Consider the following 14266-nt stretch of genomic DNA (forward strand, 5'->3'; position numbering starts at 1 on the left):
AATGCACATTTAACAGCAATTGCAGTAATATCACAAAACACATACTGTTACCCAGAACTATAATTATACCACTGCTTCTTACTTTTTTAAATATTTATATTACACTATGGTAACAAACTGGTACATATCTATTTGGTTTTAAGAGAGCTGTAACTAGGGCTCGTTCATAAAGGTGAGTTTGTCATCACCAAATATAATTGGTCTTTGTTGTAAAAACATTTCTTAGGAACGAGGAGATTAAGTATCTTGGACTTTATGACCAGGACACATATAGAGCTGTTGGAGAACACGTTCCCACTTCCATCTTTGGCTACTTGTAATATTGGAAAAGTAGCAGAATTCAGCAAGTCTGCCAATTATTTTCAGTTCACACTCATAAATTTGAAAGGAACCTATTGTTACCTCTGTGAAGGAACTGTTGCCCTGAACGGTTGTACCACTACCAGATATAAACACACACACTTAATCAGACTACCCCTATAATTGCCCCAATAAAGCAATATTTATACTGAGGCACATGCATGCTTACCCTGTCGAAGTGGTTGAACGAGTTCCTGAATTCATTCATCTGCTCCTGGCTGATGCCTTTGGCATCTCGTGTGAGAACCTGGTTTTCTATCTCATTCATGGTTCTGGCAATTGTGGTCAGAAGTTGCTCCCATCCCACACGGATGTGCTAGAGTAATGAAGAACAGTCATGTTGTATCAAGGTCTATTGTAAAAGATGTTAGGCACATAATTATCAAGACTAAAGAGACACATGTCCATTAAGCTCAACATTGAAAGAACAATTAAAAAAATATATTTGTCCCCCCTGTCCATGAATAGCGCACAATAGGGACTTGTGATAAATTCATGCCTCTAGAAAGAAGCACCAAATGTGCAGAAATTGGGCAGTAGAACGCAACGTTGGATAATTGTGTTCCGAAGGGGGGGTCCACGCTATTCTGCTATGGGGGGGGGGGGATTTTATTTTTAAATGTCTATGGAATGTCTTTAAGCAATAATCTCCAGTAAGTGGATTTGCATAATGTATATGAAGGATTTATTTACATTATTTAATTCTATTAATCGAATAGATTTATCTATCAGATTTTAGCTTTCATTTATTCAGTACCTTCTTCAAAATGACAGCTAGAATCTGATTGGTTGCTATAGGCAACATCCCCACTTTTTCAAACCCGCAGCTTAGTAAATCTAGCCATATGTCTTGCTGCCAGTCATTACAGGAAGACTGCCGCCAACAATCAGAATGCACTGCTAATGTAACTGAACTACTCAGGTTAAGTAGGCCTAAAGAATAATTTAGAATTAATTTTTGCTACTTTTCAACTCATGCAATTTGCTCCACTTCCTAATAAATTCTGGTTTAAATAGCCTCTTCGTACAAATGAATGTCATATTGCCAGAAACTGTACTAATACACAGTAGTTAAAAATATACTGATTTTATGGGTCTGATTTAAAAGGTTCTCCCACTAAAGAAGCCTTCTCAGGCCATAGTCATCAGGAGCTAGACTTACCTCCATGGTATAGTTGGTGTGCTTGTTGTCAAATATAAGTGCCTCCTGGATCTGCTGGTGATCACCCTCTAACTGGTCAATCTTTGGTTTGTAGTTCACAATGCTCTTCTCGTATTGTCGCAAATGACTGAGTTGATCTTCTAGAGTCCCATGCATTTCTATAGAGATGCGGCCAATCTCCTGCAGATAAAAGACCATGAAATGACATATAATCAATGTTATAAGTGCCAGATAAGCCTAATTATCCTTTAACTTACAAATACATAGATTTATATGTCTGTATACTGGAAGCATCCAGTGCCACCCTAAATACAAGGCACCAGCTCTCAGACATTTTCATGTAACAAGAATAATTTATCTACTGTATAGTGTTTTGTAGATAAACTGGCAAAAGCAAACTAAAAAGGCTACTGGGACACTTAATTGAACTTTTGTAACAGAAATAATTCCTGTTGCTCTACATTGATAAATGACATGTAGAACTAAAAAGTCTAACAAGCTGATGCATTGCTGACCAGTATAAAAACTAGTCGTTTACATGAAGTAGTGTCATACGTAGAGGTTTTGCCGGCTAGCAAGGAAGTCTAGTCGGAATATGTTGTATGAACCTTTATAATGAATCGTCCTCCCCTTATTTGTGTTTTTTGTTTGTTATAAATTAATTGAGCCACTTGTCTTTTTTTCTGCTTCTGGTGAAAATACCATAGGCATGTATGGGAGGTCCACATTATGATAGCTCTGGGTCACCATTGAGATCTATTAGCCCATTTGGTTGAGTAGAGTATTTGGTTAGCTGGGCTGAGGAGTCACCAGTGAGATGTATTATCCAATTGGGTTGGCTGGGCAGTTTTGCTTTTCTTGCTCTTTAGGTAACCTAACTTCGTACTCTTCATACTTCAGTACCCTCATTAACTATAGTTAGTTTCACAATTTAAGAAGTATATTTTAAACCTCCAGTTGATCCTAAGATATTTGATTTGATTAATTTTCTTAAATGTCAGTTTTAAAGAGTATCTTTTTTGAGTAGGGGGAAGGAAATACAGTGGTAATTTGTATTTTGTATATATATTTATTTAACCCTCCTATTGTTTTCACCATTTGCCTTACTGGTTTGGATAAATCATTCCTTAATGAAATCACAGTTCAGATGACTTTAGGATAGAAGGATGGAAATGGTGAGCACAGTAGTTGCAGCTCGTCTAAGGAAAAACACACCAAACAATGCTCAGAAATGTATTGTGCTCCCTAGGATGGGGTGTAGAATGTTGAGCATGGGTCTTTATTTAATTTGTTGGTCATATCTCAGAACAGGTTTATTTCCATCTGTATTTTTTCAGTCTCCCATCTCCGTACCTGCATCTTTGTTTGTATCCACGGTCCGATGACATTGGCTTGTGCTGCAAACTGCTTTCGCAGCCGCTCGTTCTGCTGCTGACGCGCATGTTCCTCCGTCAAAGCTTGATCCCGACGGGGCACCAGTTGTCTTACCTGCATATAAAACAAGAGAACAACTTGACACAGCTCTTATTTTTCCCAAAAATATTGCTCTGTAACAAAAACAATAATCTATGTCCTAAAATGACTGATATCTCAGGCTTCAAATTCAGCAAAACATTATAGCGATGAGCAAACGCAGTAAAGTAAAGGACTCCTAAACAACATGGATCTGCACACATTAGTCCTGTGCATGTTAAATGTCATCTGTTGCTTAGGCTTAAAGTTTCCACTGCTACAAATATTCATTAGATTGATATATGGCTTCTACTAATACATAGTGTTAAATACCAAAAAAAGTAACAAAAATATTTTTTTTTTAAATGACCGATAAAATAAAATAGATTAAAAAAAATTAAATAAGCTCACATGGTCCCACTTGTTGTTGATTTCTTGAGGGGAGATAGTAGAATAGGGGTTGGTTCCAGCCATATTGACATGGTAAGTTTGTGCAATCTTTGTAACCTCATTATGAATTCCAAGGATTGCTTGTCGCTCCTTGTCAGCCTCAGGCAATGTGGCTTTGAACTGTTCATGCGCTGTACTCAGTCCCTGGAAAAGAAGGCAATCATTTCTTTTACATTCTATGGTTATCATTATTATTCCCTTATCATTCTCAACAGGTTCAAAGGCTTAATGACAAGAACAAATGGACATTGAATCACTCTGAAAATAGTCCTACACATGAAAGCTGTAAATTATTAAATGCCTCTAAGCCACCCCTGTATAACTGAAACTTATATGATGTTAGCCAAGAAACTTGCAAAGGAACATAGAAAACTACAATCTGTGTGGAAGACTGTAGATTAACAAGTATCACCTTGTGCTATTGTGTCCAATTTGTTTTCCCTTTCACAATTTTAATAAACTAAATTGCCTGTATTTCTGGTGTGTGGTCTAACCTGTATTCATTTTTCTTTAATTTAAGCTGCACACGTGGCAGCAGATGTATCTGCTGCGTAGATCTGTGCACATTTATATACTATGGGCAGCATGGTGGCTCAGTGGTTAGCACTTCTGCCTTACAGCACTGGGGTCATGAGTTTGATTCCAAAACATGGCTTTATCTGTGTGGTTATCTCCGTGTTTGCATGGGTTTTCCCTGGATGCTCTTGTATACTCCAAAAACATACAAGTAGGTTAACTGGCTGCTATCAAATGGACGTGGACGTGTGTGTCTGTGTGTGTAATTGCATTCATGTGCTTTTGGGGACATTGACCTGTTTACACACCAACACTGTGGGGACCGGAGTTGTAGTGGAGACAAAAATTGAGATCCTCACACAGCTTCCCAAGGCTAATCAATGCAGGGGTCCTTGCTGATATGCGCAGCATAAAAATCTGTCATGTCCCCGCGAGTCACGTTTGTCGGAACAAAAGTGTGCGTGTGTCCAATGTGGAGGGGAGAGTGTGTGAGCATCCCACCGCCAGAGACCGGTATACCGTCCAAATGCATAGCAGGAAGAGGAAGGGACCACAGCCTGCCGTCGCTTTGTACACCAAGCGGGTAAAGACACATTCTAATCTGTCTGCTGCTGAAGGTAAAGAGGGGACAGGAAGCATGACAGAGCCCACCAGTAGCTCTGACTATAGCCTGGAGAACACTGAAGATGAGTATGACCCTCACACTTTGGAGGAGAGCGGTTCAGACACCAGCGGTGATGCCCCGTTGCCCACCAGCGTAGCAGAGTACAGGTACCCAGAGATGAGTTCTATGTACGACCATTCTTGATCTTCTTACAGCTGTGTTTTAAACACAGAGGGTCGGAGAGACGACGCAGTATCTGTCCAAACGCTATCCACAAACAGTGATGGCTCCAGGGCATATGACAAAAAGTAGTACTGTCTATACGGTGAGAAGCCCCTCTTTAGAATTACCTGGCACATGGAGCATGTTCACCACTTTGCACACAACGCTGAGGCAATGAGGGCAGGTCATGGCGTTCTGGTCTCGTGCAAACTTCCAGACAAAGAGGTGGATACCGAAGGCTTCATGCACTGTGTAGCCTGCCAGAGCTTGTTTGCAAGGAAATACCTGTGGCAACACATGAAGAAATGTAAGCTAAACCGAAGGGGCAACAAGCTCACACCTGGCAAGAACAGTCCAGTCACTTTGCGCCTTTGCTCAGCCTGTTCCACCTGACATCAGTGATGGCTTGTGGAAGCTCTTGAGTAACATGACCCAGGATGAGGTCTTACTCGCAATCAAAAATGGCCGATGCATCATGTAGATGGGACAGCATCTGTTCAACTGGGTTGGATCAGATGTTAGCAAACACGAGTACATCCGTCGGAAGCTTAGAGAAATGGGCAAGCTACTGCTACAGGCCAGAAGAGCTACCCCTTTGGAAAGGATGGAAGACTTTACCATCTCATCAAACTTTCTGCACGTAGTAGATGCTGTGAAGCTGGAAGCCAACTATGATGAGGAGACAGGTACATTTAAGACGCCCTCGCTGGCACTCAAGGTCGGGCAGGGCCTGAAAAAGATAGCGAGCATTGTGTAGTGCCGAGCCGTGATGGAGGGCTGCACTGCTGCGGCTGAAAACACACGATATTTCAGGAAGCTATATGAGGCGTGATGGAACTAGTTGATCTCATCGACTGCCTTGAAAACTCTTAAGGAGTCCAAGTGGAACATGCCTCAGCTCTTACCTTTCATGGAAGATGTGAAAAAGATGCACTTGTACCTCGACGAGAAGCATCAAGCCTACCAAAGTGGTCTATCCACCAAGCCTACAGTTAAACACTCGGCACTACTTGCAAAGTCATCCTGGCACAGGTGATCTTGTTCAATCGAAGAAGGGAAGGGGAAGTTTCAAAAAATTTTGCTGGCTACCTTCTCCTCAAGAGATACTTCTGATCTCCACATAGATTGTTTCTAACGCTTTCCGAGGTTGAGAGGAAGCTCTGCCGGCACTTCTCTTGCATTGAAAATTCGAGGAAAACAAGAAAAAAAAAGTCCCCATCCTGTTGACACTAGCCATGCAAGCTACAATGGAACTTCTTGCAGAGACAAATGTGGAGTGGATAGCCAAAATGTCTACATGTTCGCCAGACCAGCTGCCTTGTCACACTTCAGAGGCTCTTACTGCATATGACTGTTTACCCGAGAGTGAGGGTCCAAGCATCCCCACACACTGTTTTCCACAAAGCTTTGAAAGCACATTGTCACTCTCTCAGAGGTCCTCAACCTAAACGACACAGAACTGGATCAGTTGACAGACTTCCTTGGGCACGACATTAGGGTGCAACGGCAGTATTACCGCTTTCCAGAAGGTACCCTTCAACTTGCCAAGTTCAGCAAACTATTAATGGCTCTCGAGAGTGGCAGTCTGGCCGAATTGAAAGGCAAGAATTTGGACGAGATGCACATTGATCCGGACAGTAAGTAGGAAATCTGGTGTCTGATGTTTGCTTTTGACTTTTACCTCGGTCATTTACATATCGGTTTCTTTTCAGAACCGGTCCAGCTACAGAGCGACATGTCGGATGATGAGCAATCCCCCGTGACAGAAATACATGTGGTCAAGCATTTGTTTGACACTTCCACGTCAGAAGAGATGCGGTGTATGGACCTGGCAATACGAACCAGTGCCCAGCCCTGGCACAGGTAGGTGTAGCACACAGTTTTGCTAGGCAGAAGAACTTTGCCTTCTCTATATTTTGCAGAGCCATAATGGACCACTCTACTTCCTTTCAGGTTGCAAAGAAGTGCAGAGAAAATCCTGGGACAGAGAGGAGGTCCAGGCTGTGGAGAAACACCTGATGAGGTTTATACAGATATGCCGGGTGCCCAGAAATCGAGACTGTGTTGCGTGCCTCATGGCTGAACCATCCATACTGAAAGATCGGAACTGGTTGGGGGGTGAAATTCTTTAAAGAGAGATCGAACTTGTTGAAATGACGCGCAGTGGTTCAACAGGGCTGTAGCCTCCATGGCTAGGTGTCGATGTAAGCGGGCATGCGGATGTCCTCAGACGGCCAGGATACACAAAACTTTCCCTAACATTTTTATTATTTATTAATTTATGCATGCAGGACTGTGGATGTCCTCAGACAGTCAAAATACATGAAACTTTCCCTATCTTGCAGTCAGTGTCAGTAATTGCAAAGTCAAAGTGTAAATCTCATGTGATAACTCTGGAGACAAACCGCTCCTACACATACCCCTATGATTGGTCTGTCGACGGGGCATTAGGAAAGGGGTGTCCCTATACATCATGTTCCAGTCATGGGCCCTCACAATGCAATAAAAACAAGTGTGAGTGTGAGGGATTTAGACTGTAAGCTGCAATGGGGCAGGGACTGATGTGAGTGAGTTTTCTGTAGTGGCGCTATATAAATAGCCGATGGTGATGATTTATGATTAATTAAATATTAGTACCAAAAGTGTCAACTCCACAGTCTCACTTTTATTGTAAGAATATAAAATAAAATGAGATATGTAAACATACACGTTACTAATAACTTACACTTCTATTATGCAGATTTACACAGGTGAAGACCATGTGGTCAACCATTTTGTTCTCTGAATAAGTAAATGTGTAATCAGGGTTTGCTTTATTGAAGGTTGGTAACCACAACAAACCTCCATAGACATTAACATGCCGCCTAGATAACAGAACCATGAGAGCAGTATTTATCTCTGTGTGATAGATACAGCATTCATTGCATACTACCGTTTTTAAAAGCAGTTTACTGTTTCTTTCAGAACCATATTTGAGAATAAAATGGTAAACATAATGGTTTAGAAATACACGGTCAGAGATGCAGTGTTATGTTAGAACTGTATCCAAAACAATGATGTTTCTGAGCATTTTCTTTGAACTAGAAAAAAAGTGAGGGTATGAATAGACAATGTGCAGGAAGTTGATAACATGGAATGAAAGAAAAAAGGAGAAAAATGCGTGGATGAATCATGAAAGGGATTGAGAAAGAAAGAGGGAGAAGGTGGGAGGATGAGGGAGACAGATTGAGACGAAGAGGGAAAGACAGAGATAAAAAGAGGGAGAGACGGAAAGAGCTTAAGAGATTGATAGATGGAAATAGAAGGATAGAGGGAGATCCAAGTTGTTTGCATTTAGTGAGCCATACAAAACTGGTGGGAAAAGCAACAAACATTTATTCCTTTCAAGGAAGCCACTTTTAAAGGTAAAGGCATAATAAGAACATAATGGTAAATCTGATTAATTGGTCACAATGGGCCATTTCAGTGACTCATACATGGTGGCAAATTTAAGAGATATAATGGGTTAATGGACATGGTGACATAATGGATGATAGGACAAACAATATAAGAAATTCAAAGAGAGGACAGGTGGAATAATGGATGGACACATTAGTTCAGACCAGATAACATTTTTTGTGTATTTTGCATCAAATGTTAATGGGCCATACCATGTATGTACCCAGGGAAATTCTAGCAATACCTGGATCTCCTCAATGGTGTGAACAATGAAGGTATCCTGCAGGTCCTCCATGGCTCCTTCCATCCAGTTGTTGAATGGTGCGGCTCTCTTGGCATATTCCAGATAAAGTTGATCAATGGTTTCCAACAACTTCTCTGTTCTCTATTTGATTAACAAACAGTACAACAGTTATATAAAGAACAAATTAAACTTCAAGCTGCTCGGTTTATTGCACACTGAATATACATAAAAAGATTATGTATCAAACTATACATAGGTTTAGGTGAATGAGTATGATTTATTGTAATTAGATCATAATTGTATGTATTGGCTTTGGGTTACAGGGTACACTAAATTTCACACAAAATGTTCTGCCACCCAATGAAAGTTCAGAAATAGCTGGATACCAATGGATGTCCAATCCTGCGGGTAAAATCGTAGATGTCACTATAAGGACTTATGGCGAAGAGTATAATTTAAATACATTAAGCCTGCATCCCTTTAAAGTGAGTGTACACGGATGTGGGACAGCAATTTTCCAACCACTAATGTCAAATGAAAAATGGGCCAAAACTGCATCTGTATTCACACATTTTTACTAGGATACAGGATAAACATGTTTAAATGATGCTTCTCTGTATAAGCCTTACGCAACAAGAAAACTTTACCACCTGCACGGTATTTACTTTGATAAATGGCCTTGCCAAGAACTAAATGGGTGATCTGTCAATTGAAAATAAATCTCACTATAAAACAAAGGTAAGGACCATTCTGAATGAAGTAAAACTGAAATCCAACCTGTCCACCAGTGAACAACTGCAGTCATTAATAAAGTCTCAAGACAAATTTACCATCCTCACAAAATAATGAAAGCTCTATATAGAGTCAACACAAACCCGATATAAGGGACAAAAGGCTAAATAAACACAGCTATACAATACAGTTTCCCTTGCAGGTGAGTCGGCTTCCATGTGTACTTATACAGCATAATATCTAGGTGTTCATTTCAATTCTGTATGTTTGCGAGTCATCAAATATGGTTACTGCATTTTGCAAACAAACTTATATATCCACTTATCTGCTTATGCTACAATCTCAATCCTTAAATGCCTCATAATGTCCATAAGAAGGGAGTGTGTAATGTATCAGATTGCGGTGAATTATCCAGAGATACAATCTTAATGGGATGAGTAGTAACATGATTACAGCCCAGCACATGGATGTGGCGAGCAACAGATTATTATGTTCTAGGAGTCTACAGATGGAGCATCTAATGTAACGAGCACTAATCACCAGAAAGGGAGGGATAAAGATCATGAGGGGTAAAGGAGGGAGATAAAGAGCTGTTTTTGTGGGCAGGGGTCTAAAGCTCTAGATAGTGGGTATGAGTGTGAATGAATGGGCAATGCTTAAACTCGCTATAAACAAGAGAGGTGCTGGCATCTCAGCTCTGAAATGGACATAATTATCAAGCAAGTAAACATAAATAGAAGAAATTTCAAGGAGAAAACTAGTGTCAAATAAATGTATTACCGTGTACACAGGATACCACATGTTTCAGGCCTTAGAGAAGTAGTATTTTATGTACCTGATACAATTATTTGATGCAAGTTGTTGTCTCAGATTTCATCTATGGCTGCCGTGTGTATGGTAATATTTGCAGTGCTATATGAGCTGGGCATAAAACTCTTCAGGCACAGGACTATAATGTAAGGAATGAGGCTGCCGATGTTGGTACAAGGATACTTATTGTTGCCAGTGGTTAATGATCCCGACCATATGGTGGGCACAAGGATGTAATGGGCATAAGGTTGTTAATCTGGGCAAAGGCCTGTGGTAAATGTGTGAGGCTGTTATACCCATCATCACAGCCTTATCAACAGCACAGGTCTGTGTTGGGCATGAGGCTGTAATGTAGTGCATAGAGCTATATACAGGGAGTATATGTTTAACAGTGGCGAGCATGTGGCTGTATGTGGTGATCATGTGTTTGCTCTGCACACACACGTTGTTGCTAAACCACAGACTTGTCTAAACTTTCTATCAAACCATCAATCATGTAGGTGCCAAAAATGTATTCTGTGCAAAAGAAGAACTGGAAAAGTTAGCTCTTTACATCTACTTTAGATTTGCCTTAATGTAGGTAATGTATACAGATATACACTAGGGAGGCTCAGAATTCAGGGCTTTTTTGTACTTTTCTCAATTCTAAAGACTTTTAGCAAGATTCAAATACAGTATGAATCCAAAGTTTACTGCAATTGTAGTGTGTTATTTTCATATGCTAATTAGGGTTCCAATTCAGTTTTGTATTTGTCAGAATTATTTGGTATTTGTACAAATCAAAAGATGGATTAAATATATGCCTTATTATTTACAAATATTGCAACATTACAACAGGATTATTTTGTTCTAAAATAAAACAGATTAATTTACTGCACTGCCTTGCAGCCTGGAAACTGGCCCGACCATTAGCAAGAGAGCGATTTCATACCTCCAAAGCCTCTCTACGCTTCTGGGTGAGGGCACCAAGATTATCCCACTGCTCACAGATTCTTTGGCACCTGGCATTCACACTGGGAGAGTCATAGTAATCCAGCTCACTACATGGAGACACAGAAAGGAGAGGTCCAGTGAGCACTGAGATTCTGTAATGTCACATATGGCCTCAATAAACCGCACCAGTCCTATTACAAGGAAGCTGTCAATCTACATAAATCACTAGGATGGTTTATTGACTTTTCCATTCAGATACTTTTCATCAAAGAATGCTATGAGGCAAGAACAAAAATTGTGCAGCCTATATATCCAAATCTATGCATAGTTTTTACATTTATTATTAGTCTTGCATTATCCTTCTTCAATAACAGGTTCAGGGGCATGTATGACAACTAGTGCACAGAAAATAAACCTATGGCCCATAGTAAACAATCACATTCTGTTTTTCTAGTCTAGTATAGAAAGTCTTCTTAATTGTTATGGGTTACAGCAACTTTATCTTCTACACTAGTTTTTATATATGTTCTCAAATGTGTTTAACAAATACACTTCTCTGCATATTTACATACACAGCATATGTACAGAAATCTTGTTCCAGCCATTAAGTAACGTGCTGACCTATAAAATTGTATCAATATAAAACGTCACAGGTACCTTTTTGAACTTCGAAACCATTCAGCAGTTTACCAACCTTTCTAGTGGATTAATCTTTCTCCAACTACCCCAAGTTATGTATATACTTTGTAGTGTATTTTAGATGTACAAACTAGATAAGTTCTGAACTATTTATTTAATAAGCATATGTAGCTCTTAACAGATACTCCATTCTTGTACATAATAATATCTAGCTGCCAGGTATACAGTTCCTGGCTACTTCCCTTTGCAGCACAGATCCGCATATAGTTTAGGGAAGCAGCCATATTTGGAACAGATATGGCTTAATAAATGTAGGTCTCATCTACATAAGTGCCTGGGACAATTTTTGTTTTATGTACCTTTTATACATAAACTACAATAACTGAACATTATAAAATAAAGAACATAGTGCAACTCAAAACTTACACCAAAATGTAGTCATCTAGTTCTTCTGAATATAGCGATTCCAAAAAACAGTACTTTATACATGTTCTAAGATAGTTAAAGGGTCCAGGAATATGACAGTTGATTGTACAGGTGTATTACACTTTATAGCAGGCCTGTCCAACCTGCGGCCCTCCAGATGTTGTGAAACTACAAGTCCCAGCATGCCCTTCCAGCTATCAACTGGTTGTCTACCAGCAAAGCATGCTGGGGCTTGTAGTTTCACAACACCTGGAGGGCCGCAGGTTGGACAGGCCTGCTTTACAGAATACACACGAGTCTTGCATGGAAGAGGGTTAGGGAAGCAAGAAAGTATTTTTTATTTAATTACTTGTAAAGTTTGTTTTTACTCTTTGGGTGGACTCCATACAGGAGAGAGTTTACTATTTCTATCCTGCACCCAAACATTATTACATCTGGTGCTATTAGATTTGGTTAACACTGAGTCTAATAATTTTAATGGCAGAAATTCCCATCACTTTACTCGACATTCACTCAACCATCAATATGCTTTGCACTGTAGCATTCGGCACACTGCATTCACTTTGCACACAGTTCGCTGCCGATCAGAGGGGCAAGAACTAAATAATTATCCCTGCGCCCTCATGGTACCCTTCAGCTTTCAGTAAGAACTCAGTTTCAATTAGGGTGTTGCACACGGGAGTCATACAGCGATCAACTCGGAATCTGACTGGGAATCTACTGCAGGTGGTTACCAAGCAGTTAAAGCAGTTTTGTTTCATAACACATGGCAGCTGTTGGATTTGATTAGGCACAAATTTGCTTAAATCTCTGTACTATCTTATTCTTTGGTTGAACAAAGGCCTCTACCAACAATTCTCTGGTGCTGGTAACAGTTAAGTCAAGCTGTAAACTTTGACCCACGTATTTGGTAGTAAATTAGGCGGGATCATCATTCGAAATGTAAAGATTGTTGTAACAATCAACAATGAGATATTACCTCTCTGTCTGTATGTATTATCCAGTATTGTCTTATCAGTGTTTGTTCCCAATTGTAAAGCGCTACGGAATTTGCTGGCGTTATATAAATAAATGTTGATGATGAAAATGTTGATGATGAACATGCTTCACCATTCCATTGTTGTCTCAGCTGGTAGCAATGACAAAGAGGAACTTTACAGCATATAAGGATCCTGTGCTAAGACGGTCTGTAAGCTACAGTGCAGGCCAGGCCAGGCAGAGAAGGTAACATTCTAGGCTGCAGGCTGTCTGGTTGTAAAGGAAAGCACTTTGTTATCTTCCATTGTTATAATGCATCCCGAGTCTGGTCTACTAGTATGTGCTGATGCTTTGCTGTAGTGCCAAAATGGTTTGTCCAATCTCTATTGTCAACAATAGATAGTGCACAGTAGTTATCAAAATTTATAATCTCACCCAGTCTCTGCTCCAACCATGGTCTGCAGCCCTATGTGGGTGGTGAGGGTAGTGGGGTACTTGCCATTTTTTTACTTAGGCGTCTGCTGTAATGTGCACTTAATAGAAGGCTTGTATTGTTCCAGGATAGGGCAGCTGTGGTTTTTCTTTCTAGTCTATGGTTTTAGTTTTACCTGATGGAGACCTTTCTAAAAATCTCCAAAAAAAAAAAAAGACATAATAATAGAGCTTGTGTCAGACATACTTCAGTTCCTGGGCAATGGCTGCAATCTGTTCTACCCGGTCCTGATGAGCAGCCAAATCACTTTCAAAGGCCTCGTGTTTCTTCAGCAAAGCCTTAATCTCGGACAGACTTGCCGTTTCATAGTCCTTCTTCTGCAGCATGCTCTCTTTCCCTGGTGAGGAAGGGAAGTATACAGGAAGAAAACAATGAGAGCGAGCATATTTCACCAATATCTAATTACAACAACCCAACTACTGTGTAACAAACACCAATACCACAAAAAAATAAAACATATTATTTGGGTCTTTTACTAAGAGTGCAAATGTTTAATGACGCAAAGTAATAAATCAGTCATTGGCTTTTAAATGTCTAATTTCCATTATATCCATGAAAGTCGATTGATTATTGGTTGTTGCACATTTTCAGTTTGCTAGTAAATAACTCACATTGCCTGTATAAAAAGTATGTTTACATCCAATTTAAAATAATAAAATACATATAAGGATTAGCTGCAAGAACAACGCAGTTCAGATGCAGGTATTAAGTGAGTAAAAGTTTAGCCTAAGAGGTATATATATTAAACTGCAGGTTTGAAAAAGTGGACATATTGCCTATAGCAACCAATCACATTCTACCTGTCAT

General features: G+C 39.9%; 1 protein-coding gene across 3 annotated transcripts in view; it reads right to left on the minus strand.

Annotated features, from left to right (window-relative positions):
- Positions 1-14266, minus strand: part of ACTN1 (actinin alpha 1) — a 95995-nt gene that overhangs the window by 11558 nt on the left and 70171 nt on the right. For all 3 annotated transcript variants that reach the window (XM_075192180.1, XM_075192179.1, XM_075192178.1), the window contains exons 12-18: positions 13646-13796; positions 10922-11030; positions 8449-8589; positions 3386-3568; positions 2876-3010; positions 1523-1702; positions 530-676 (exon numbers count right to left, since the gene is read on the minus strand). In XM_075192180.1, coding sequence (XP_075048281.1) covers positions 530-676; positions 1523-1702; positions 2876-3010; positions 3386-3568; positions 8449-8589; positions 10922-11030; positions 13646-13796 — 1046 coding nt within the window. The remainder of the gene's footprint in view (positions 1-529; positions 677-1522; positions 1703-2875; positions 3011-3385; positions 3569-8448; positions 8590-10921; positions 11031-13645; positions 13797-14266) is intronic.

Source organism: Mixophyes fleayi, chromosome 12 (assembly GCF_038048845.1).
Source record: "Mixophyes fleayi isolate aMixFle1 chromosome 12, aMixFle1.hap1, whole genome shotgun sequence".
Taxonomy (NCBI): Eukaryota; Metazoa; Chordata; class Amphibia; order Anura; family Limnodynastidae; genus Mixophyes; species Mixophyes fleayi.